Raw genomic sequence first — 26242 nt, 5'->3', positions numbered from 1 at the left:
ATTAATTCTAATTCTAATTCTGATTGATCGAGCAATTGATGGGGAAAAAATAAATAAAGAAATTGATGACATGGAAGGGTATTCTCATTTCCCGAAATATTTTAAAAAACCGATAGTTCTTTTAGGCTATTTATATTTAATTCATTAGAAATTTCGCCGTCTTATATTATTCCTTTTGGATGTCTTCTTTAACTTGCCTGTCCGAATAAAACAGCTCTAGTTCTTCACATTCCGACCAGACCTTGCATAAAACAGTTATTAATCCAACATATATCCGAAGTCCAAAAAGTTTGCGACTAAATTTCAAATTATTAAAGCTAAATATCTGAGAACCAGTGGCATCGTACTTGCCTTGAAATCATCAAAGTGAAAACTCCATCGATAAATGAAAAGGTCTCAATTAATTATTATACTATAATGTCTGTTACGAACGCGTGATCATGATATAGTCCAATTCCATTGATTGGAAAATTTCATTTAGTTTGGAGTAATTTTAGGGGAGATTTTAAGTTTATTGGTTTGAAAATTTATGGAGTAGATCGCACTAGACAAATCATTTGTTAAAAGTTCGTCAGAAAATTTGTTGGTAAAGTTAATCAAACTCATAATCATTAACACTTACTCGCCCCACTAATTTTTTTTTTTAAAAAAAACTTTACATACATATTTTATCCATAGGTACGCTGTGATATGGTTTAATGGTAATAGTAAATTAGAGGTGTTGACTAGTCTAAATGTTGCATTAATTAATTAATAATAGTTGTTAAATACAATACATATGTAAAAATATAACACACGATAAAATATTATCATACGGGTACATGGAAAAATAAAATATTTTACATATTTATTCAACCAGCAAATTAATCATTGTCCGAGAAATCAATCAGAAAACCTCCAGCATCAAAATGAGTTGAATCACTCAAAGGTTCACTTTGTTTAGTGAAGTTGGTCTCCTTTTCTTTCCCCTTTATTAATTCTTTATAAAGTTTACAAAGGTGCTCAGGGGCTCGACAAATACGGGACCAATGTCGTGGAGTACCACATCTAAAACAAGAACTTTCAAATCTTTTTGAGTGATTCTCATTAACACTCGTATTCTCATGATGCCTTTTCAGTGGATGGTTTGGGACGCTCTTTTGAGATGAGTTATAGAAGTAACTATCTCGATTATTTGCAAAACCACGGCCGCGTTCACGACCAAGACCACTTCCACGTCCACGTCCACGACCTCGATTTTTTCCTCGACCAAAATCTTGTCTATAACTTTGATTTTGGTTTCCAGATTTAAATTCATTTTTGCTTACGACATTTACTTCAGGAAATGCCGTTGAACCAGTGGGTCGTGCCTGATGATTTCTTATTAACAGCCCGTTATTCTTTTCCGCCACAAGAAGACAGGCGATAAGTTCACAATATCTCGAAAATCCAAGCACTCTGTATTGTTGTTGTAGAGTTATATTCGATGCGTGAAAAGTGGAAAATATTTTTTCAATCATTTCCAATTCAGTAATCTCGTGCCCACAAAATTTCAATTGCGAGATTATTCTATACATCGCCGAGTTGTAATCACTGACTTTTTTAAAATCTTGGAATCTCAATGTATTCATTTATCCCGGGCGGTCGGAAGTATAACTTCCCTTATATGTTCGAATCTTTCTTTTAATCCCTTCCATAAAGCCATGTGATCTTTCTCAATTAGATATTCACATTTTAATCCCTCGCCGAGATGTCGACGCAAAAATATCATGACTTTTGCCTTTTCTTGTGATGTCGATATGCCATTTTCTTTTATGGTCTCATTTAGACCCAATGACTCAAGATGCATTTCTACATCGAGAGTCCATGGCATATAATTTTTTCCCGTAATATCAAGAGCAATTAATTCGAGTTTTGCCAAATTTGACATGATGGTACTAAAAAAAATTACGATGCATTTTATTAGTTAATGAATATTACAATACAAAGTGTACAAATATTCGTAAAAATAAAGAAAACACACGAGGAGGATATTCTCCGATAAATACAAGATTCGTGAGTATGATAACCAAAATAATTAAAAATAACCTTAAAAAAGCCATTTTTTTCTTCGAAAATTTGATGAAAAATAATTGTTTAGAGAATAAGAGAAAATTGGAGTGATTGAATGTGTTTGTGAGATCATATTTATAGGGCAAAAACTAGCCATTTTGTTACCGTTTATGACCGTTGGTGTACAAAAAATAAATGTATGTATTTGTATAATTTTATGTTAATAATATGATGTATATAATATTAGTCATGTTTAAATAATTATGTATATTATATCACATTATTATAATGAGGTGTCATAAGTTATTTTGTTTAAAAATCTTATAAGCTTTTATACTTGTCGTATCCTTTACCGGGAATGTGGAATGTCGTCTTAACATCCTCCCATGATTTATAACAAGTTTTTGAAAAATTTATTTTTACTATTTTTCAATAACATTATATTATATATTAAATATATACACAATAAATAAATAAACAGTAAAATAAATATTATTACTTTTGTTACCTTTTTCTTCTGTTTTGGAGCTTGGAAAAATATGGAGGACTTTTAGAGCTTCGTGCTGATAACGTGTTATGAAAAAGTAAAAATTTATGGTAAAAAAATAAAAATCTCAAACTCTCAAAATTTACCTAACTACGCACTTTATAAAAATTTTCTCTCTACTCAATTGTGATTTTCTTCACAAATGAGAGATCTATTTATAGAATTTTTTACAAATAATCCAAAAATAAATTCATCATTACTTACATCATCACACACTAATTTTCAATATTTACAACTCCTATTTTCAACATTCAAATATTCAATACACATGTTTTAAATATTAATTTTCAATATATATATATAAAATTCAATTTCTCATGTCCTCTACTTTGGGACCCGAATTAAAATATAATCACACTTTTTAATTTAAAATTCTTTCTCGATAATTATTTAAACTAATGTAACTGTTTGAACAAATTAATTTGTAGGCGTTTCATGCACAATGTATACCAAACAGTAAACTAATGCAGAAAAATCTAACTTCTAATCAGGTTGTTGTGAGCTCCGATTTGATCGTCTGTTTTAACTCTTTGGTTAAACATAGAAAGACATGGAAACTAATTTTTGAAAATTCAAAAATTATGAAATCTAGCACGAAAACTTTAATAAATAACAACAAAACTAAATTTGTCATTATGATCGAAAATATGCATAAAATTACATATAAAATGATGTGAAAATATGGAAATGAAAATTCGAAAACGAGCAATGATAACCTAGAGTTTACACTGAAATTTGAAATAAAAGCTTAGAGGCATGATGCATAATCGAGTGTTTGTCGCTTTACCAAAAGCTGTAACTGGTTACAATGATGCAACTCAAATATTTTAAATATACAACAGCTCAAGTACTACGTTTTAATTTCTATACCCAGTAGAAACGATTATTACACCAAAATGAATTTGCAAAAATGGCACAGTGATGCGATTTTGTTGATGATTGTTGGAGATTGGAGAGTTCTATTATGTATGGTTCCCCGCCTTTTGTTGCTTGGTTTCCTACATCAGATTTTCCAACTGATATTTGCCACTGCCATAACATGGGTGGCAGTTCTTCCACTTTCATATAGTCATCCTCCACCTTAATTCGGACTACAAACCATCGAAAACCACACATCATTTAACAATCTGATTAATTAATTTAATTGATACAGTAACTAAAAAATAAGCTATACCAGTTTTCAGGCCCAGCACCCTAGGTGAGATGTGTGACATAGGTGTTGTTATCAAATTATACATTCAAAAACGACAAGCTTCAGAAGTACAGATTTCAAAATTTTAAACCAGTCTATTTGTTCATAATATTGAAAATACATTGCATTTACATTGATCGAATCAACAACAAAAATTGCAAATTGTCTAATAAATGCAGAGGAATAACAAGAAAAAAATAGCAGCAATGATTTATCTCATTCACCAGCCCTAGAACTAGATATGTTTTTCATCCCCATTTTCTTCCTTATTCTTATATAAGAGGGTTTTGAGTGGGTGAGTTATATGGACGTCACTCAATAATCGTGGAAAAATCCTCTCAGTCTTTTTGGGTCATGTTATATCGAGAGATGGGATTTCCGTTGATCCAACGAAGGTCGAAGCCGTGTTGCAGTGGTCTGCACCTATATCTGTACCGGAGATCCATAGTTTCTTGGATTTAGCAGGTTATTATCGTAGATTTATCGAGGAATTTTCAAAGATTGCTAGACCTTTGACACATTTGACTCAGAAATGTGTGCGATTTCAGTGGTCTGAGGCATGTGAGAGGAGTTTTTAGGAGTTGAAGTGAAACGTCTACTACTAAACTACTGAATTTTTTTTTAAAAAAAATCATTTTAAGTCTCGGCCGAATATATATACAAAAAATTACGTACACAATTCGAACCATGCATTTTATAAAACAATCCAACTACTGATTAAAATAACTGCAATTAAAAACCTTAAAAGTGTAATCGACTGAAAAATTTACGGTTAAATGTAAAATACCAAGTATAATAAAATTTTCCAAAAACCCTCAACAAAGTAAAATCATCAACCTTTTAAAATTGTTTAAACATGTCCTCCTATAATCATGTAATGCGGAAAAATACTATGTCCTCAGGTTTCCCGTGCACCCCAGCTCAGTCCACTCAGTCCTCAACACCTCCAGTCTCCTCATCAACATGATCACCTGTATCAATCACACTGGATAATGTGGCCAAGGATACTTTGTACAAAACATTGGACAAATATTTGTATAAAATATTTTTGACATCATTTAAAAAATAAACATCCAACTAACCTTTAAAAATCCAAAGGAGAATAGCTCGAATCATAAAATCGTTCAATGTTTTACCAAACCCAAAAATATTATTTGAAAAGTATAGCCCATACTATAACCTCTCAAAAATCTCTTATAACATAAGTAAAAATCATAGAATATCTTTAACATAACTTAAAATCATATATCATAACTAGTGCGGAAAACTAGCGTCGGTCCTCGGGTTATGTGCACCTGCAGTTCAGCAAAGTCAACCATCAAGACCTCCATAATCATTATTATCATAATCACCTGCATCAATCACACCTAGTGAGTCTAAAGACTCAACACACCATAATCTTGATAACAACATAATATATATACAGATCACATACAACAGTGAAAAATACTTGTACTTAAAATATCGTTTTCATGAAGATGCATAAACTTTAAACATAACCATTTTTGTAAACATTTTCATGATGCATGAACTTTATATAAAAACATTTTCTTAATAATTCATCAACTTTAAACATGAACATTTTCATAAGCTTTTCATAAAAATTTTCGTAAACATTTTCATATCATCCTCAACGTATTTATATGAACATGCATGACATAAACCTCAACATTTTCCTTTTCCTCATTTCATAACATAAATCCTTTCATCATGATCATAAACATCTTTTTTCCTTTTTATTGAATTCAGATCGTTAATTGTGACTTTCCTCAATCCTCAAAAGTAGATGGATCTATCTACATGAAACCACAGTACTGGGCGGCGGGGACATCAGCGACATAATATCGTCAACTGAGCCTTGGCCTATCGTCAATCATATCCTCGTATCCTCATATATTCATTTTTCGATGGATCCATCTACATGAAACCACAGTACTGGGCCGCGGGGATATTAGCGACATAAGATCATCAACGGAGCCTTGGCCTATCCTCATTTGTCACAATTACTTCACTTTCATCAATGTTTTATATTTTCATCACTTTATAAAATCATGAACAAATATCTTTTTCTTTTGAAACCAATCATGCAACATGTATTTTAAATGTCAACCTTAAATCATAAAAATCCATGGACATTTAAAAATCATAATTTAATCATGTAACATTTCATAAGCATTTGAAATAATCATAATAGCATAAAAACAGCATTCAGGGTACTACCATGACCTTTACTAATTTCTAGGTGTAAAAAGATCGTTTTACCCTTGGACGTGACATTTTACGTTTTTGACTTTTTCTTGATTTCATTGACTCTAATATGTCCCAAATAATTATTTAAGCTTACATAAATTTTCTCATATTCTTATTTGGCTTGAATCAATGACTTTTAAATTAATCTTTAAATATAACATATTAATGCGTTTTAATCCCGAATTAAACCAAACCTTAGTATAAAATTTCCAAATTAAAAACTTAGACTTTTAATAATTATTTGAGCTTAAATATAATTTTTTATAATTTTATAAAGTTTAAAACTAGGCGTTTCAGTTAATTCATTAATTAAAGTTTCATGCGGCGATAAAATCACGGATAAATTCAAAACTCGTTATTTTGATCCCAAATTTTAAACATAACATTTTTAGTATTTATTCTACCCTTCCAAGTCATGAGCCACACCCGTGGACCCATGATTCAATTTTAGTTCTTTAATTTTATTTTTTGACACCTTATCGAATACACCGAGCCATCTCCTAATTTACTCGAGCAATGCCCGAGCCACCTCAAGCCAAACCCAAGCCAACCCATCTAGGGACCCTAGTGACCAAGTCCAGCCCGAAAAACCAGCCCTAGCCCGCTCAAAAAACCCCTGCCCGTGACCCTATTTTATGCATGTGTGTTAGTGTGTATCATAGTTGCTCTAGGACTCCTAGTTAGCCTAGGACTCTTCCAGCTGAGCCACCACCGAGCCAACCTGACCCTAACCTTCCCTGGACCATGCCAAGACCCTGCCCAGACCAGCCCAAGCCCCTGGACCAGCGCACAAGCCACCTGAAGAAGGCACAACCTGTGCGTGACTCTATGATGCACCCTCACGTTTTCTGTTGCTAGCCACCCAACCATCGAGCCACCCCTTGAACCAGTCCCCCAAGCACTGTCCTAGGACCCTAAGGACCTAACCTAGCCCAGCCCAAGCCCCCTGGCCGAGCCTCTTTCTTCCTGCACAACAGCAACCACCTGCACTATTCCTTGTGCTTCTCGGATGGCTAGGACTCCTCCCCAGCCCTCCTGACTCGAGTCTTAGCGTGGCTAGGACTCTTTCCTTGACCTCTTACGGACCATAGCCATGCCCTGGCCACAACTGAACCCAAGCTAAGCCATCCTCTCATGAAAATCGAACCATAAGATCACTTTCTGCCAGGTTTTGGTTCCAACTTTTGTTCAATTTATTTGCAGCGTTTTTGGGTGATCCTAGGACTCTAAAAATCGTGAAAACCATGCTTAATCATAACCTATATCATGGCAGCCCTTAAACAATACAAACACATGATATTTGAAGGAAAATCCAAGCAAAAAGTTTGACATATGCCACAAATCCGAAAATAATTCAAGGAGTTACTTGTTTTCCAAACTTTTCATGCATAAAAATATAATATAGTGTGATGATGTTTTGAAGGAAAGAAATATGCGTGCCTTTGCGTAATTTACGAACGAATAAATGTTGACGATTGCGAAGAACGGCGACGAATGACCTTGGTTTGGTTTTCCTTGTAATATTCAAACTTTCCTTGCTTGTTTAAGATGTGTGTGACGTGGTGTTGCTTGGGGAGGGATTTTACAATTTGATAGGGAGTGTGGGGCGTGGGAATTATGGGGTTTAGGGTAGGGATTTTGAATATTTTATAGTTAATTAATCACTAAACAAGACTAGGCCCATTAGTGGAGCTAATTAGATCCATTAGTGTTTAATTAAAATATAAAAATTATTTTGTTTAAATAAATTTGTGAATTTATTAGTCGAGTTGCCAAAACGTTCGTATTTTTTTGAAAAATCAACACCGATAAAAATTATGTCCCGGCGTATAAAATCACCTCAAAACCCCATATTTTCAAAAATAAGAAAAAGCATCACCCTTCATTTAATTAATTTAAAACAATTAACCAATAAAAACATTTTCTATTTTTCAGTCCTCGGTCTCCGTTTTTCGATCGCAACTTGAATAACATTTTAAAATTACATTTTAATGCAACCATGTAGAAAATATATTTGAAACATGTCAATATGCACATCATACTTAATTCATGCAATTAAAACATTTAATTAAAAATACTAAGGAATTTAATAACTTGTATGCATGTGGTTTGCGTGGACTTTTAAATTTTCGGGATATTACAAAAATACTTTCAACAAAATAAATATGCGCAAGCTAGACTGCCAAAGAAATTTGGAAAAAGCCGATTCAACTGTGCGAGGGCAATGAGAAGACAAAGGAAAACAAACTCTCAGTCGTAGTACAAAAGTTTGATAATATCAAAATGAAGACTGGAGAATCTATAAACGAGTTTGATGAACGAGTCAGCAACATCATAAATGAATTGAATGCACTAGGGAAGGTATATTCAAATAAAGAAGTTACATTGAAAGTGGTTCGTGGACTTCCCAAAGAATGGGATGTGAAAACAATGGCAATGAGAGAATCCAAAGATCTCAACAAAGTGAAATTACACGATCTATTTGCAGATCTTAAGGCATACAAATTTGAACTACAGAGGAGAGAAGGAGAACCATCGACTCCACCAGTTACAACTTCTCTCAGCGCCTTAAAATCTGAACCAACTGGTTCAAATAAAAGTCTGTAGGACAGTTAAGCAATGATACTATGTCACTGTTTGTCAAGAAGTTTGGAAGATTCATGAGAAGAAATTAAGGCTCATTTCAAGGACAATATCATAGCAATATCTCTAAAGAAGAACCAAATGTTTTCTATAACTGTGGCAAAAATGGACACTTTATTGCTGATTGTCCTAAGCCAAAGAAGGACAATCGACGTTCAACTAAAAAAGGAAAGAAGCCATTTGAGCACAAGAGAATAGATAAGGATGATAAAAGATCATTCAAAAAGAAGCATGAAGTCCTGATAGCTTAAGAAAGCAAATCCAAATGGGCAGAAACTGATTGTGAAGAATCAGATTCTGAGAGTTTGAGCAGCTCCAGTTATGAAGATGAAGTAAAGTGTTTAATGGTTGATGACATAGAATTGAAGTCAAACAGTGAACATGTATTTGATTTCAGTTCAATTGTTTTTACACGAGAAGAACTTATTTCAACACTCCACGAAATGGTAAATGAGTATCACAAGCTTGTTCTCTCATTTGAGAAGGCCAATGCAAAGCAAACTAATCCCCAAGACAACAAAACTGAAACTGATGAATCAGTTGAATGGTTGAGTCTGAAAAGGAGATTTCTGAGCAGAAATTTGAAATGATTGAGAACCATTATTTGATTCAGCAGTTAAAAATTGAAAATTCCAGAAAAACTGAGCTGATTAGAGTTTGGAATAAGTCTTCAGTCACGTTGACTGAAATACAAGATTTACAAAAATCAGTTACTGATAAAATTGGTTTAGGCTTTAATAGCCAAGATGAATCTTCTACTAGTGATACTATGCCAAAGCTTAATATGTGCAAAGGAAAATATATTCACTTTGTGAAATCAACTATGATACATGAACACTCAGAACCAAGTAAACTAGTTGAGCAACAAATGAAAACAAGAACAAGGCTAAGAAGTATGGAATTAGATATAGCCCTACGAGTTTAAATGATTCGCGAAGCTGGTCACCTAAACGGTTCAACTATAAAAACCAGAACTCTAAGAGTGGCTATTCCGATTATTATAACAATAAGCCTTTTCAGAAAAGATATCGGATGAACAACCAGTTGAAAAATGTTAAAAATCATATTGATTCATCTGCACATAATATATCGAGCACACAGTAGCCGAGAAAAGCCATCTGGAACACAGCAACTGAAAAGTCAGCTAGATTGGTGAAAGTCTGGGTTCCTAAAAGACTAATCAGTTTTGGACCCAAATAGATGTGGGTACCAAAATTATTCATCATGTGTGATGGCAGGTAACAGGAACATCAACAAAATAATCAATTTGGTATCTGGACAGTGGATGCTCTAGACATATGACAAGAGATGGTGATTTGCTATCTCAACTGATTAAATATTCTGGTCCAAACATCAGTTTTGGAGATAACTCAAAAGTTAGAACTGTGGGTAAGGGTAAGCTTATCCATGATAATATTGTTTTTAATGATATCCTACTTGTTGACAATCTGAAATAGAACTTGATTATCATTAGTCAGTTAAATGATAATAATTTCTTAGTTCAGTTCAACAAGCACACCTGTACAGTTAAGAACTCAACTGATGACATCATCATAACTTGTAATCGATGTGGTAATACTTACAAAATAAGTTGGACTAATCAACCTGGTGCACCAGTTTGCTTTGTAGCTTCAAACTCTTCTAAGAACTGGATGTGGCATAAAAGGTTGAACCACTTAAATTTCAAATCCATCGTTTATCTGAGTAACCATGATCTTGTAACTGGTCTGCCTAAGGTTGATTTCTCAAAAGATAAAAGCATGTCAGTTCGGTAAACAAGTAAGATCTTCCTTCAAAAACAAGGGTAGTAAATCCTCTTTCAGATGCTTAGAACTGTTGTACATGGATCTTTTTGGTCCTATACCAGTCATGAGTTTAGGGGGAATGAAATAAACCTTGGTAATTGTTGATGATTTTTCAAGATTTACTTGGGTTATTTTTCTCAAATCAAAAGACCAAACTATTGCACAACTAATTAAGTTTTTCAAAAGACTTTTAAATAAAAAAATCAGTTGGAATTGACAGAATAAGGTCTGATCGAGGGACTAAATTTTTTCAACCAAAATTTTTCTCAATTTTTAGAAAAAGCTAGAATTAAGCATTAGTTCCCAGCAGCTAGAACACCTTAGCAAAATAGTGTAGCTAAAAGAAAAATATGTACTATTAAAGAAGTAGCTAGAACAATGCTCGTTAATTCCGGTATTTCTCAGAGATTTTGGGCAGAAGCAGTAAACACTATGTGCTATACTCAGAACAAATCAATGATTAATAAAAATAATTTGAAAACATCATATGAGATCTGACATGGACAGAAAAGTGTGGTATCTTATTTCAGGATATTTGGTTGCAATTGTTTTATTTACAATAATGACAAAAATTATCTGAAAACATTTTATGTTAAATGTGATGAAGGAATATTTCTTGGCTATTCTTCAGTTAGCAAGACTTACAAAGTGTTTAACAAGAGTACTTTAAATGTAGGAGAATCAATTCATGTTGTATTTGATGAATCTGCACTAACCAATAAGCCAACTGATTGTTTAACAGAAATTGGCTTGGAAGATTATGGTGAAGAAGAGGTTCATGTCAATCAAAACATCCTTCAAACACCAGAACCAGAAGTCGTTGATCAAAAAGTTGAACATGGAGCTGTTCCTAACAAATAGTTGGTTGAACAACGCAATGATATTCAAATACCAACTGAAACTGTAAGAAATGTTCAGTTACAAACAGAAACAGTTGCTGAAATTAACCCAACTGGTTCCAACTACAGATGAAACAAATCACATCCACAAGATTTGGTGATATGTAATCCATATGATCCGATAAGAATTAGAAATCAAATGTTCAATCTATTTGTACACTCAACATTTGTTTCTCAAATTGAACCAAAGAAAACTAATGAATCTCTAACTGATCCTAACTAGATAAATGCTATGCAAGAAGAGCTAAATTACTTAACCCATAACAATGTCTGGACTTTAATTCCAAGACCACCTACAAAAACAATTATAGGTACAAAATGGGTTTACAGAGACAAACTGAATGTAGATGGTTCAGTTGTGCGCAACGAACAAGGTTGGTGGCACAAGGTTACATGCAAGAGGAATGAATTGATTATGATGAAACTTATGCACCAGTTGCACGACTAGAAGCAATAAGAATATTCCTCGCTTATGCATCCTTCAAAGACTTCAAGGTATACCAGATGGATGTCAAGAGAGCATTCCTAAATGGTCAGCTACAAGAAGAAGTTTATGTTGAACAACCACCAGGTTTTGTAAATCACTCATTTTTTGATCATGTTTATCATTTGAACAAAGCATTGTATGGTCTAAAACAAGCTCTCAGATCTTGGTATGAGACATTATCAAAATTCTTAACTGATCATGATTTCATTGTTGGAACAGTTGATAAAATTATGTTCAAATTTACAAAGAAAATCATACTTTACTTGTGCAAATTTATGTCGATGATATAATTTTTGGGTCAACTAACCCTAAATTATGCGAGAAATTTGCTAAGTTAATGCAGGATAAATTCGAGATGAGCATGATGGGTGAGCTGACATTCTTTCTTGGTCTGCAAGTGAAGCAACTGGAGACTGGTACATTGATCACTCAAACCAAATATATGAAGGAACTGCTTAAAAAATTTGGCATGTAAACATGTTCAGCTGCAAATACTCACATGAGTACATCAATCAAATTAGATAAAGATGTAGGGGGAATATCAGTTGAGATGGCATTTTACAGAGGTTTAATAGATTTTTTTACTTTACCTAACTTCTAGCCATCCTAATATTGTATTTGTTGTCTGCATGTGTGTTAGATTTCAAGCAGATCCTAAACAGTCACACTTAATAGTTGCCAAACGAATTTTGAAATATCTCAAAGGATTTTTGCGAACAATTACTCTGAGTGAATTTTGAATTCAAGATTACAAGCTCAACTACGATATTCAGACAGAAAAACTCACAATAATATTCATAGCTCTCAGGCTATCATCTGAACAAAAGAATTAGGACATTGCATTATTGTATACGATCTCGTAAGATCAGTTGTGCTAAGATAAGAAAATCAGTTGGATACTAATAAGTTGTAAAGATACTAAGAGTTTAAATTTGACATTGTTAAGACCAAATTGAAGTGGGTTATTACAGTTTCTGTAATTAATCAAAGTCTTTTTGCAAATATCATATCTTTGTGATAGAAGAGGTGACGTAGGAGCATTTGAAGTCTCCGAACATCCGTAAAATCTTTTGTGTTCCTTACTTCAGCAATTCCTTGAGTATTCAATTTGTCTGTAAATTTATTTCCACACTTATACTAGTTAACTGATTGAAACTGACAACAAGATTTTTGATTTCACCTTTATCGAAAAATAGTCAAATATATTTAAGTGTTTATTCAACTCCCTCTTTCTAAACACTTCGACCCTCATAACCGATCCTAACACTTTCCCTTGGTATCATAGCCAACTCTTGACGTGACTAAGTGAGATTCTGGTTATTTTTGTTTAACAGGTAAAATTCAATGGACGTGCCACTTGCCAACGCTGCACTACGACCACCTGTCTTGGATGGATCCAACTACGCTCTTTGGAAAATCGAAATAAAGATTCTATATCAAGTCCATAGATGAAAGAGCATGTCAATGGTTGGACTCCACCAAAAAGAGTTGATGAAGATGGTGACAGTTTGATCAAACCAGAACGTGAATGGACAACTAATGAAGTCCAAATTTTAGCTACATTTCAAAAGCATTAAATGTCATCTTCACATATGTTGATATATAACAAGTTCAGTCAGTTTACTAATTGCGTTTTTGTTGTGTGTTTTCTTAATTGCTCGCAAGCGCACGACGTCAAATTATAGTAAAATGTATTTTTGAATACAAGTGTCGATCCCACGAGGAGTATGTATATAAATGTATATTAGTGCTTGTGATTAAAATAGTCTCGACTTTATTTAGAAAAATTAATTAAAAGATTTGGTTGCAAGAATAACTAAATTGAAAATGGATTTAAATGTAACACCAAATTGTAACAAATAACAATGAAATAAAAGATCTAGAGGTCCGATTTCACGCAACTGTCCATCATGTGTAATTTCTTGTAGTTATGTTATAAAAATCCTTCTTATTCATTAGCCAAGAATCATATAATTATCTACTCCCTCTCCCGAATGTTAAGTAGATATTAGTTATCTAAAAATGGATTGCAACATTCTCATCAACAGTTCACAAATAAATAACACATCAAGCACTAGATTTTCTATGGGCTTCGATAGCATTATAGGCCCTCCCGAACTCTATAAATACCATTGATGTATTTTTCCCATTTCTTGTTTATAATTTCCTCTTCCGAGTGATAAATTGTAAACATATAAATCATTCAAATTATGGCCAATAAATTGAAAGCATTAAGATTAGAACAATACAAATGAACAATATGAAGAACTTAAATAGCTTAGTTCATAGATTCTAACACATGGTTTCTATTTTTGTTCCATCTTTCCTCTAGAAATAAATTTTAATTCATAATAACACAAGCAAAACAACAAAACATGGTTCTAAAACAAGACATATCAAATGAAAAATAAAAGAAAGAAGAACTTAGAACAAGAGTTTGAAGTGCTGATTCCGTCCCCGGAGTTGTGCAAAAGATTTCCCAAAAACTTGATGAACTTGAGTCTTCAATCTTCTAGTAGCAGCCTCCACTCTTCCCTTGGCTCCCCAATACTTTAGATGGTAAGTAAATGATGTATTTCATAGTCCCAGACAAGCCTCAATCCGCAGCACACCAAAATCTTGGACTTCCATGCGCAGCACACCAAAATACAGATTTTTCGGATTCTGTCGTGCAAGGACCGCGGGTGCGGTTAAGAAGTCATCGCGGGTTCCGTGCTTCTACTGGTGTATGAGCGCAGGTGCGATATGCTTTCTAGCGTGGGTACGGTGCTTTACCGCGGGTGCGGTGTATGTATAAGCGCGGGTGCGCTGTAGCTTCTGTATTTTTGCATCTTTTGTACTTTCCAATTCAACATTTTAATACTCCAAAGTCTCATCAAAAGCTTCCAAACTACAACAACAAACACAACAACAAATCGCATAAAACCTGCTCAAGAATCACAAAATTCCAAGTTAAATACAAGTAATAAAAGTGTAATAAATTGCACTTATCAAACTCCCCCAAACTTAGGATTTTGCTAGTCCCGAGCAAAATGAACCAACACAAACAAACAAGTCATGGAATATTTTTAAAAGAACTTGGCCTCAAGATAATTTAACTAACTCTTCATGCATTCACAAGTCAAATCAATCCAACCAATTTTTCATCCGGATATAATCATGCAATCGATTAATTTTCTTAACTTCTAATCTCTTCAACTCATGTTTCAAAATATTCTCAATCGATTTCAATTTTTACAAACACAAATCAAGAGGTCTTTTTCGGTAAAAATTGGGTTCAAAGTAATATTCATTCAAGAAAAGAGTACCCAATAAATATTTGATGCAATGAGGTGTGTGTAAAGTTGATCAAGATTCGTACTCAATGGAAGTGTTTATCGATTGTCCATAGGCTTAATCCTCCCAATCCTTCTCCACTAGTATATTGGACAACTATGACTTGGTCAATAGAATTTGCAATGCTTGTAATGTTAGGCCTTGGCTTATGGCTACAAATGAAGATTAGGAATTCAAATAAGGGAGTAAGTTGAATTTTTATCTCTTTTGCATACTCCACTTTTTCTTTTATCTCCAATTTTTTTTTCATCTCTTTTTCTCCCCTTTTTCTCCAACTTCTTCAATCAAATATCATTCATTTTTTTCTTTTCTTTTGTAGGAGAATTTCAATTTCTTTAATCCTTTGAATTCTTACTCCCTTGAAAAGGTAGGAAATTAATGTATAAGATATTCAAAGGGGTGGTAAATGTGGGATATTTGAAAGTCACGTGTGTCATTCGAATTCATATAAGCTACAAAGAGGTGACAAATGATAAATTATTTTTATTTGGTGGCTTGAAAGGCTCAATCGATCCAAAAAAATCACCTAAATCATTCCTAAATCATAGTTTGTCCGTATTTCACCTCGAGTGTTGTTTGGATAGTTCTAGACAAAATCTCAATTCACCAACACAAAGTAGAATCTAATCATCGTGAAAAATGGTGTCTCAATGCATAAACCAAATACATATATATTCAAAAGAAAAGTGCTTGGCTTCCACGAAATTTCAAGAACACAATTCTTTTCTCATATAGGCTCAAAAGGGCTTCAAATGAATATTTATGAACAATATAAATAGGCCCAAATAAAATCAAAGATTGCCTCAATCATATATGTGTTTGCAAAAATTTATTTCAATGTCAAATGAAAATCACAGAGTTGTTTAGAAATTATAAGTCTCAAACTTACCAAATCTCATGATTGTTCCTAAATTTTTCAAATTGATTGATGAACATGAATGAAATACATGACCTTTATTCTCAATACACAAATTTTGTTCATCATTGGTCATTTCAAAAATTTTCATGACTATGACACTACAAACACACAAGCAAATCAAACACACAAGCAAATAATTCAAAAGTAAATAAAATACTCAAATAAAATAAATAAATAATTGAACACACAAATGAAAATAAATAACATCTCCCCCAAACTAAAATATGTGCATCGCCCTCGATGTAAATTATCATGAAAGTTAGAGGAATACATATACCTCGGGCAACGACCGTCAGTGGTCATTGCCATCCTCATCATCTGCGTCTTCTTGTGGTGGGTGGTACTCCGGCGGATAGTATGCGGCGGCCACTGTGGAGGTTGTGGAATGTGTTTTGTGAGAAGGTATTTCGAATTGAAGGAGAATTTTGGAGAAGTGTTCTTCGTTGATGCTTAATTTCTGCCCCTTTCTATTTTTAAAATCATCGACCGCGGGTGCGGTCTAGAACATACCGCGGGTGCGGTGTAGCTACTGGAAATTTTTAACTTTTCGACCTTCAGCTACCGCGGGTGAGGTGAATATTCTACCGCGAGTGCGGTGTTGGTTCTGGAAACATATCGCGGGTGCACTACAAACTAGACCGCGGGTGCGCTTTGCCTACTGGAAATTTTTAGTTTTCATTCAGTAAACACTGCGGGTGCACGCAATAAAGTACCGCGGGTGCGGTATGGCTACTGGAAATTTTTTTTATTTTCTGTTTTCAACGACCGCTGGTGCGGTATATTTCCAGCGCGGGTGCACTCTTTGAAATTATTTTCTCCTCTAATTGTTAGTCGTGAAAAACACAATTGGGATTCATAAGATTTGGGGGAATACAAAGACACACTAAACCAAAAAATCACAACCAAAAATAAGAATACAAGAGTAGAAGCAAAACTGAAAACGAAATGCAATAAAGAAACAAAAATTTGGGTTTCCTCCCAATAAGCGCTTGGTTTAACGTCGTCAGCCCGACTGTCATTGCACTGTTCAAGGTGGTCGGGAGAAATTTTAGATGCCTTGATTTCCACCCTTTGACCTTCAACATCCATTGTCAATTTTCTTTGTTTCAAGTCGATGATAGCTCCAACAGTAGCCAAGAATGGTCGTCCTAGAATGATAGGGACATTCTTACTGTTCTCCACGTCTAGTAGCACGAAATCTGCTGGAAACCTCAATTTATCAATTTTAAGTTCAACATCGTCTACACAACCCAATGGCACTTTCACCGATTTATCTGCCAGCTGCAAGATTACTTCTGTGGGTTTGATTCCGCTCAGTCCAAGTTTCTCGTAGAGAGAACTTGACATTATATTCACAATTGCTCCTGAATCACAGATAGCTTTTTTCACCAATTGACCCCCTATTTCACATGGCACAACAAATTCACCGGGATCTAGCAGCTTCTGAGGAAGATTTCTTCGTGTTCCTTCTTGAAGTTCCACTTCCCCCTGATCTGCAGAATCAATATTAGTGTGTAGGTTCTTGAGATCGTCAAGAACTTTTTTCTTTTGAAATTCCGCTTGTAGTTGTAGATATCTATTGGGGTAGGGAAGTATAGAAATATCAATGCATTGATTCGAATCATACTTCTCATTTTTCTTATCTCGGACTCTTTTGGTTAGAATTGGTTTTTCATCCTGAATAGGTGTGAGTTTAACTTCTTTCTCCTCTCTGCTTACCATACCAATCTCCTCGTGTTGTATAAAACCGGCATTCACTTCTCTCAGATTTGGGTCTGCAATCTTTTGAATTGCGCCCGATGGTTGAGATGTGAGTTGCTTCGTTATCTGCTCCACTTGTGACTCAAGGATTTTCAATGAAGCACCAATATTCGCCATGTGTGTTTCAAGGTTGTCAAGTCTAGATTCAGTCCTAGCCATCCTCTTACCAGATTCAACAACAAATATCCCAACTAAATCCTCAAATGATGGTTTCCCTTCCCCGTTTGATATATTGAACCCCGGTGGAGGATTCAATACATTCTTATTATTCGCGTATGAAAAATTTTCATGGTTTCTCAAACCAGGATGATAAGAGTTAGGGAGAGGGTTACCTCGATATCCTCCGTAGCCACCAAAATTCCTATTGTTGATATAATGAGCCTCATCAGGAATATGTGGTTCTTCAATAACAACCGATGCATTTTCAATCTCTGCTATACTAGCTTTATTCATAGCTGCAATTTGAGTTGTTAAAGCTGAAACTTGTACGGTGAGTGGTGTAATAGGATCTACGGCATAAATTCCAGCTGGCTTCTTTACTCCTGACCTCTCAGACGGCCACTGATAACTGTCAATGGTCATCTGCTCAAGCAAATCATATGCTTGATCAGGTGATTTGGCAAATATCGTGCCACCAGCTGCTGCATCCATAGTTCCTCTTGTTTATCCATTCAAACCATTGTAAAACAATTCAATCTGTACCCAATCTTCAAAACCATGGTTTGGACACCTCCTCAACAACTCCTTATACCGTTCCCATGCCTCATATAATTGCTCAAAGTCAGTCTGCCTAAAATACTTATCTCAATCTTCAACTGTGCAGACTTCGCAGGTGGAAAATATTTAGCAAGGAACTTGGTTGCTAACTCCTGCCATGTAGTGCTACTCCCCAAAGGAAGCGATTGGAGCCATCCTCTTGCTTGGTCCCTAAGAGAAAAAGAAAACAAGCGCAATCGAATTATATCATCAGAAACACCATTTATTTTTACCGTGTCAATGATTTCAAGGAATGTTCTGAGATGTAGATGAGGATCTGCAGTAGCGGCTCCCCCAAACTGGTTCTGTTGAACCATGTTTATCAATGCGGGCTTGAGCTCAAAGTTGTTTGCATTAATAGTCCCTCGTGCTATGCCCGAATAATGAGCATTTAGTACCGGCCTAAAATGATCTCTGGTGGGTATTGCAGGGGGTGGATTTTCGTTATCTCTGTTGTCAGCCATTGCTTGACTCACTTCTCTTCTTGCCTTTCTTAATCTTCTTGTTGTTCTTTCGATCTCGGGATCAAAGATAAGCAATTCAAGATTTTGCGATCTTCGCATGCACTGTCAAACAAAGATAAGAAACAAATCAAAGTTTAATGTAATACAATAAAAACAACTCTAAATTAAAATCTAGACTAATTGGTAACAATACTATTATAAATTTAAAATAAACACTCCCCGACAACGGCGCTAAAAACTTGTTGAACTTGAGTCTTCAATCTTCTAGCAGCAGCCTCCACTCTTCCCTTGGCTCCCCAATACCCTAGATGATAAGTAAGTGATGTATTTTATAGTCCCAGACAAGCCTCAATCTGCAGCACACCAAAATCTTGGACTTCCATGAGCAGAACACCAAAATACAGATTTTTCGGATTCTGTCGTGCAAGGACCGCGGGTGCGGTTAAGAAGTCATCGCAGGTGCCGTGCTTCTACTGGTGTGTGAGCGCGGGTGCAATATGCTTTCTAGCGCGGGTGCGGTGCTTTACCGCGGGTGCGGTGTATGTATAAGCGTGGGTGCGTCGTAGCTTCTGTATTTTTGCATCTTTTGTACTTTCCAATTCAACATTTTAGTACTCCAAACTCTCATAAAAAGCTTCCAAACTACAAAAACAAATCGCATAAAACCTGCTCAAGAATCACAAAATTCCAAGTTAAATACAAGTAATAAAAGTGCAATAAATTGCACTTATCAGTTCTACTAAGGAAGAATGAAAAATCTTTCAAAAACATTGTGGAAGATCTGAAAGTGTACGAAGAATGAATTTAAGAATGCTAACATCTAAATTTGAAAGTTTGAGGATGGAAGAAATTGAGACAATCACCGAATATGATTGTCCCTTGAGGGAGATAGCCAATGAAGTGTTAAGCATTGGTGATCCAATTTAAAAAAAAAAAATTATTGGTCAGACAAGTATTACAATCACTTCCAATAGCAGGATCCATACAATCGATGAAGCATGAAATACAATTCAGCTTGCGCTAGATGACTTGATCAGTTCCTTTTGTACTTTAGAGATGAACACGAATCTACAAAAAATGGACAAAGGTAAGGCTATGACTTTCTAAGTTTCTAATGATTCTTACGACAATCTTCTTCAATTGTCACAAGAATTCAATGATTCGGATCTCTGTGAAGACTTTATCTCATTAATCATGAAGAAATTTGGAAATTATTTGAAAAAAATTAGAGACAAAAAGAAAGCTGGACAACGATATAATTTTCCAAGTCTAACTGCTCCTGAAAAACTTAATGGTTCTCATGTGCCAAAGGACAATTTCAACAGAGAAATGAAGATAAGAATAAATATGATCCTAAGACATCTCCAATGAGAGCGCTATCTTTTGTCCTGCACTATTTTGGTGCAAAGTTGATTGCTCCAATGGGGGCGCTATCTTTTGCACCAAGATACCGCCTCACCCTCTCTTGCACCAAATTTGGCGCAGGGAAAATCTCTGCGCTAAATTTGGTGCAATAATTTTTATTTTTTAATAAAATTATTTGTTTTTAATAATTATTAATAATAATTTAATACTTGTTTTATTAATTTAATAATTATATATTTAACATAAAAACTTAATAATAATTATTTATTAATTTTATAAGTAAATGTTTAATTATTGGTTTTTTAATATTTATTATTTATGTTAATTAAATTAAGGAATATTTGGAGAATATTCTTTTTGGTGCAAGATTTGAAATAAATGGGTTGGAGATGGATGTTGTATTTGTTGCAAAAATCTCATTATTTTAGTGTAAAATTTACACCAAAATAGATTTTGTGGTTGAAGATGGCCTAAGAGGTTTGATTTTGTGCAATTTAGAGAGTGCACTAGTTTTGGACATTATGCGAATGAATGTGCGAAAAGGCTTTGAAAAAATAAAAGATTGAATGTTTCCTTAAGCGATGAGAAATCAGATGAAGAACAAGGATCTAATAAAGAAGAAAGTCACACTTCCCTAACTGCTCTCTTGGAAGAAGTACACCGATTTCAAGTCAATCCACTAGGTGTTATATCTGGTGTTGCAATACTTGGCTAGAACATTACTCAAAAATCATCATGCTTCAATTTTACAACTTTTAGAAACTCAATTGATCAGGAAGATCTTGAAGTAGATGACGGAGAAATCACCTTGGAGAGCATACAAAAATTTTATGAGGAGTTGTATGCTGACTAGATAAAAAAAAATAAATTGAACACAACTCTCTCAAAGGAAAATATTGAACTAAAAAGTGTTGTGCCAAACTTGACATAATCCTAAGTAAGAAGGATTTGGAATTCTGCAAGATCAAGGGCGAACTTGAAACAACACAAACTATTGCTAAGTTTAACACAAGAATAACCCAGCTTGACTCTATACTGATGATGAGAAAGAATGATAAGGCTGGTCTAGGTTTCAACAACAACGTGTTTGAAATTGGAGAATCATCCAAACCAACTGTATTTGTAAGAGAAAGCGGTAACATATCAAGTACACCTATAGTCACTCCTACAACCAAAATTGTCCCATCAAATAACCAAGTTCCCACTCAGAAGTAGAAGCAAAGGAGGAGCCACTATTTTTTATCATTATCGTCTCAAACCTGGTCATATCAAACCGTACTGTTTAAGCTGAGACAAGACTACATGTACTTGGAAGATAATAAGATGTTGCGGAAAGTGTCCCACAAAACCTATCACAACACCTCCAACAAGCGAACTTCAGCTAAGAAAATTTGGGTACATAATGCTAAAATTAATTTACATGTTACTTATATCGATCTGAGAACTAACATTGCAGGTCTCTGATACTTTGATAGTGTGAGCTCACGTCAAATGACAGGGTCAAGAGAATATCTCACAGACTATGTTGGACAAAAGAGTAGAAAAGTGACATGTGGAGGTGCTGCAAAAGGAAAGATATCTGGAAATGGAACACTGAATGTAGGTCTCCCCAAATATTCACAATGTGCTTCATTTCGAGGGACTTAATTCAAACCTAATAAGCATTAGTCAATTGTGTGATAATGACTTGAATGTTAAGTTTGATAAAAATTATTATGAATTTTTTTGTAAGGTTAACACTTGTGTCATATTAGGTACACAATCCTCAGATAATTGCTATCAACTAGGAGATGAATTTACCTACGAACATACAAAAATGAGTGAACTTGATCCATGGAATCAAAAGTTGAGTAATGCAAACTTCAAAACATTGAAGAATCTTAGTAAGCATGATGTTGTACAAGATATGCCTAATTTATCCTCAAGGATACCATATGTTTGCGGAGCTTGTCAAAAAGGTAAGCAAACTCGGGTGTCGCACCCCGTGTTGCAATACTTTGGCACAACACGATGCCTTGAGCTACTACATATGGATCTTATGGGTCTAATAAAAGTGAAAAGCTATGAGGGGTAAAAAGTATTCTTTTGTTTGTGTTGATGATTTTTCACAGTTCACATAGGTAAGCTTTCTTAGGGAAAAATCATAAACTTTCATTAATTTTAAAATTTTACTTGCAAAGATTACTAACATTCATAACTTGAAGGTAAGCAAAATCAAAACAGATCATGATAAGAAGTTTGAGAATTCTATGTTTTCATCATTGTGTGATAAGAAAGGTATAACTCATGAGTTTTATGCCCCAAAGACTCCCCAAAAAAATGGTATTACTAAACGAAAAAATCATATCTTGCAAGAGATGGCTAGGGTGATGCTAAGTTCAAAGGTTATTTCAAAATGTTTTTGTGCATAGGCCCTAAACATGACATATCATATTTCAAATCGTGTATATTTGAGAAGTGTATCTACTATGACATCCTATGAGATAATCATAGAAAATAGACCAAATTTTAAATATTTTTATGTTTTTGGATGCATATGTTATGTCTCAAATTGTGGAGATCAACTAACCAAGTTTGATTCCAAGAGTGATAAGTGCTTGTTTTTTGGATACTCTAGAAACAGTCATGTCTATCGAATGTTTAATATAAGAATTATAAAGATTATAGAATTCATTAATGTTGTATTTGATGATTTTGCTAATCTCAAAAAAAAAATAGTTGAAGATTATACAAAAAACTAGCTGGAAGTGTTCATGCCGCTGGATAATGCAGGTGTTGTGCTAGATGTTGTAAAACCCAGCAAAACAAAGTGATGATAGTATGAACGATGATGGAAAATATATTCCCAGCAAAATCAAGAAGAATAATCCTTGTCACATATCATTGGAGATGTACATGGGGGGACATGCAAACTCGAAGGAAAGAAAATGTTGACTGCCGAAAGATGATTGGCCTAATATGAATGAGTTTCATATACTCTTAGGTAAGACACTCATGCGTTGTGTCACACATTGAGCCAAATAACATTAATGAAGACTTAAAATATGATTTTTTGGGTTAATGCTATGCCCAAAGAACTTGAACAGTTTGTCGCAATGATGTGTGAGATTTATTTCCAGGACCTGAACATGTTAATGTGATTGGAACAAAATGGATTTTTAAGAACGAAACTGATAAATCGGAAATGTTGTTAGAAATAAAGCTCGGTTCGTTGCTCAAGGGTATAAAAAATTTAAGGGGATGTATTTTGATGAAACCTTTGCTCATGTAGCCCACCTTGAGTCTGTACGTATGTTGATTGTCATTGGATGTCACATGAGGATTAAATTTTATCAAATGGATGTGAACAATGTTTTTTTGAATGAAGAAGGTTATGTGAGTCAACCGAAATGGTTTGAAGATCCACATAACTTGGACCATGTTTACAAGCTGAAGAAGACATTGTATGGACTGAAACATGCTCCATGTGATTGGTATGGTAGGTTGACTGATTATCTACTTGAGATTGACTTCAAAAGTGGTGAGGTCGATAAAACTCTTTTCATTCAATGGTTGAAGCATGATATACTCATATGTGGAGTTTATGTAGATGATACAATTTTTTGCGATTCTTTAAAAAAGCATGTGGAAAATTTTGTTGAATATTTCTTCAACATTTGAAATGAATATGGTAGGTTAGTTAAGTTTCTTCATTGATCTTCAAATAAAGAAATTGTATGATGTAATCTTTCCGTGTCCAAGAAAATATGCAAAAAATTTAATGAAGAAATTCCGACATGATAACACGAAACACGTGAAAACTCTCATGGGGTTTAGTGAGAAACTATGCAAAGACGGTGTTGCTAAAGGTGTTGAAAACACCCTGTACCTTAGCATCATTGACAGTATTCTATATTTAACTGCAATTCGTCCAAATATCATGTTTATTGTATATTTGTGTGCGAGGTATCAATCAAATCCTAATGTCATACACTTAAAAGTTGTGAAACATATCTTATGATACACATCAGACACTTTGGATCTAAGATTGTGGTATGGAGACTAAAACCAATCTAGTGGGATTTAGTGATGTCGATTGGGCTGATGATTTAGATGAAAGAAATATCACTACAGGAGGTTGTTTCTACCTTGGAATTAACTTAGTTTCATGGTATATGAAAAGAAAAATTGTGTGTCACTCTCGATTGCTGAATCTGAATATGTGGCAGTTGAGAGTTGTTGCTCTCAAATTTTATGGATGAATCAAATAGTAAAAGACTATGGCCTTAAGAGTGAGACTCTCATTGTGTATTGTGATAATTCAAGCGCAAATGACATCTTAAAAATTCATGTACAAAACTCTCGTACAAAAGACATTGAAATTAGACATCATTTTATACGAGATTTAGTAGAGAAAGGTTTGATCCGCATAGAATTTGTTGGGACTAATAACCATTTGGCGGATATATCCACAAAAACATTAGATTTCGAGAGATTTTCCAATCTTAGAAAATATCTCAGCATGTGTGCATTTTAATCACTCATGAATGTTATCTTGGATATTACAACATCTGTGACAACACCTAACATGCAAGTGCATTTTTAGGACATTTTATTCATTTTGTTCTATGTGATGTTTGTACTAAGCTGACTAATTTCATGATGTGCTCTCAGTTGCTCTCAAAATTTCAATCAAGAAGTTGGTTGTGGTAAATACTCTTTTTTAGTCACAAAGTAGCTGAGGGATGTTCATGTATTTCATGATCTTGTCCCATGTGAAAAGTAAGTTGGAGAAACTTATTTAAGAAGATAAAAAATATATATAAGAAAATGGAAAATAAAACTACTTAGAAAAGTCCAATGAAGATCGTTCTTCTAGTGTGAGAGCTACAACTTATATCTCAAAATATAGAATAAAAGAGAAAAAATTAGCTAGACGAGTCCAATGAAAACTGTTCTTTTAGTGTGAGAACTACCACTTCTGAAATGAAAAAAATCCACGATTTGGAATGCTGTTAGGAGATATCGACAATATCGGTGGAATCATCTCACAAGTGAACACCACACACACACTTTATCATATTTTTATTATGTCACACTCTGTTTTTAGACACAATTAGACCATGCATATACATAAGTTTGTGAATATTTCTGCTCAGGAGGTTACAAGTGTTCAATTGGTAACACATGGTGCAAAACCCACTATATTTGCTAAAAATCAAATATTTATGATCTCTAATGGTTTAGTAGAGTTAAACCGACATGAAGTTTTGGATTATTTCATTAATTATCCTAAATATTTTATAAAAAATTTGAAAATATATATGTTAACCATTGTTACCATTTGTAAGTAATCCGCTGGAATATGAAGGAGTGTCTTGCGAGTTAATTATTTACTGTTGAACAGATAAATTGGTTAACATATATCTTGCATCGATTTGTTTAAACCCAAGCTTATTTGTTCTTTGCAATTAACAAATTCCCTCATTGCTTACTCTTTAAATTTTCTGTAAAATTCTCAATGGCAAGATTTGATCATAGATATCTGTAGCAAGATGAGCTACAGCGGTGGTATTGCACCTAGTGTGACAACATCGGAGAAAGCTGCCCAGGCATCACCTCTACTAATTGTTCATGTAACAGAGGTACCTGCTCTGCTTCAAGTCATTGCTGCAGAGGAACCTGGGAATGAGATTGAGGTGGAGAATTTGCCAGAATTTTCATTGTTGAATCAAGTGTTTCCATCACCGCCTCAAGTCTAACGATCAAAACGCCAGGCAGGATACAATCTTGATTATACTCATTTCA

General features: G+C 34.3%; 1 protein-coding gene across 1 annotated transcript; it reads right to left on the bottom strand.

Moving 5' to 3' along the window:
- Positions 1 to 16401: 16401 nt before the first annotated feature.
- On the bottom strand, positions 16402 to 17987 carry LOC142520347 (uncharacterized). Its single transcript, XM_075623344.1, has 2 exons — positions 17123 to 17987; positions 16402 to 16478 (listed from the first exon to the last, which is right to left on the bottom strand). Exons 1-2 carry the CDS (start codon positions 17985 to 17987, stop codon positions 16402 to 16404), a joined length of 942 nt encoding a protein of 313 aa, XP_075479459.1.
- Positions 17988 to 26242: the final 8255 nt, after the last annotated feature.

Source organism: Primulina tabacum, chromosome 12, assembly GCF_025594145.1.
Source record: "Primulina tabacum isolate GXHZ01 chromosome 12, ASM2559414v2, whole genome shotgun sequence".
NCBI classification, from domain to species: Eukaryota; Viridiplantae; Streptophyta; class Magnoliopsida; order Lamiales; family Gesneriaceae; genus Primulina; species Primulina tabacum.
The sequence above is the reverse complement of the archived record's forward strand: the minus strand, read 5'-3'. Positions and strand labels throughout refer to the sequence as shown.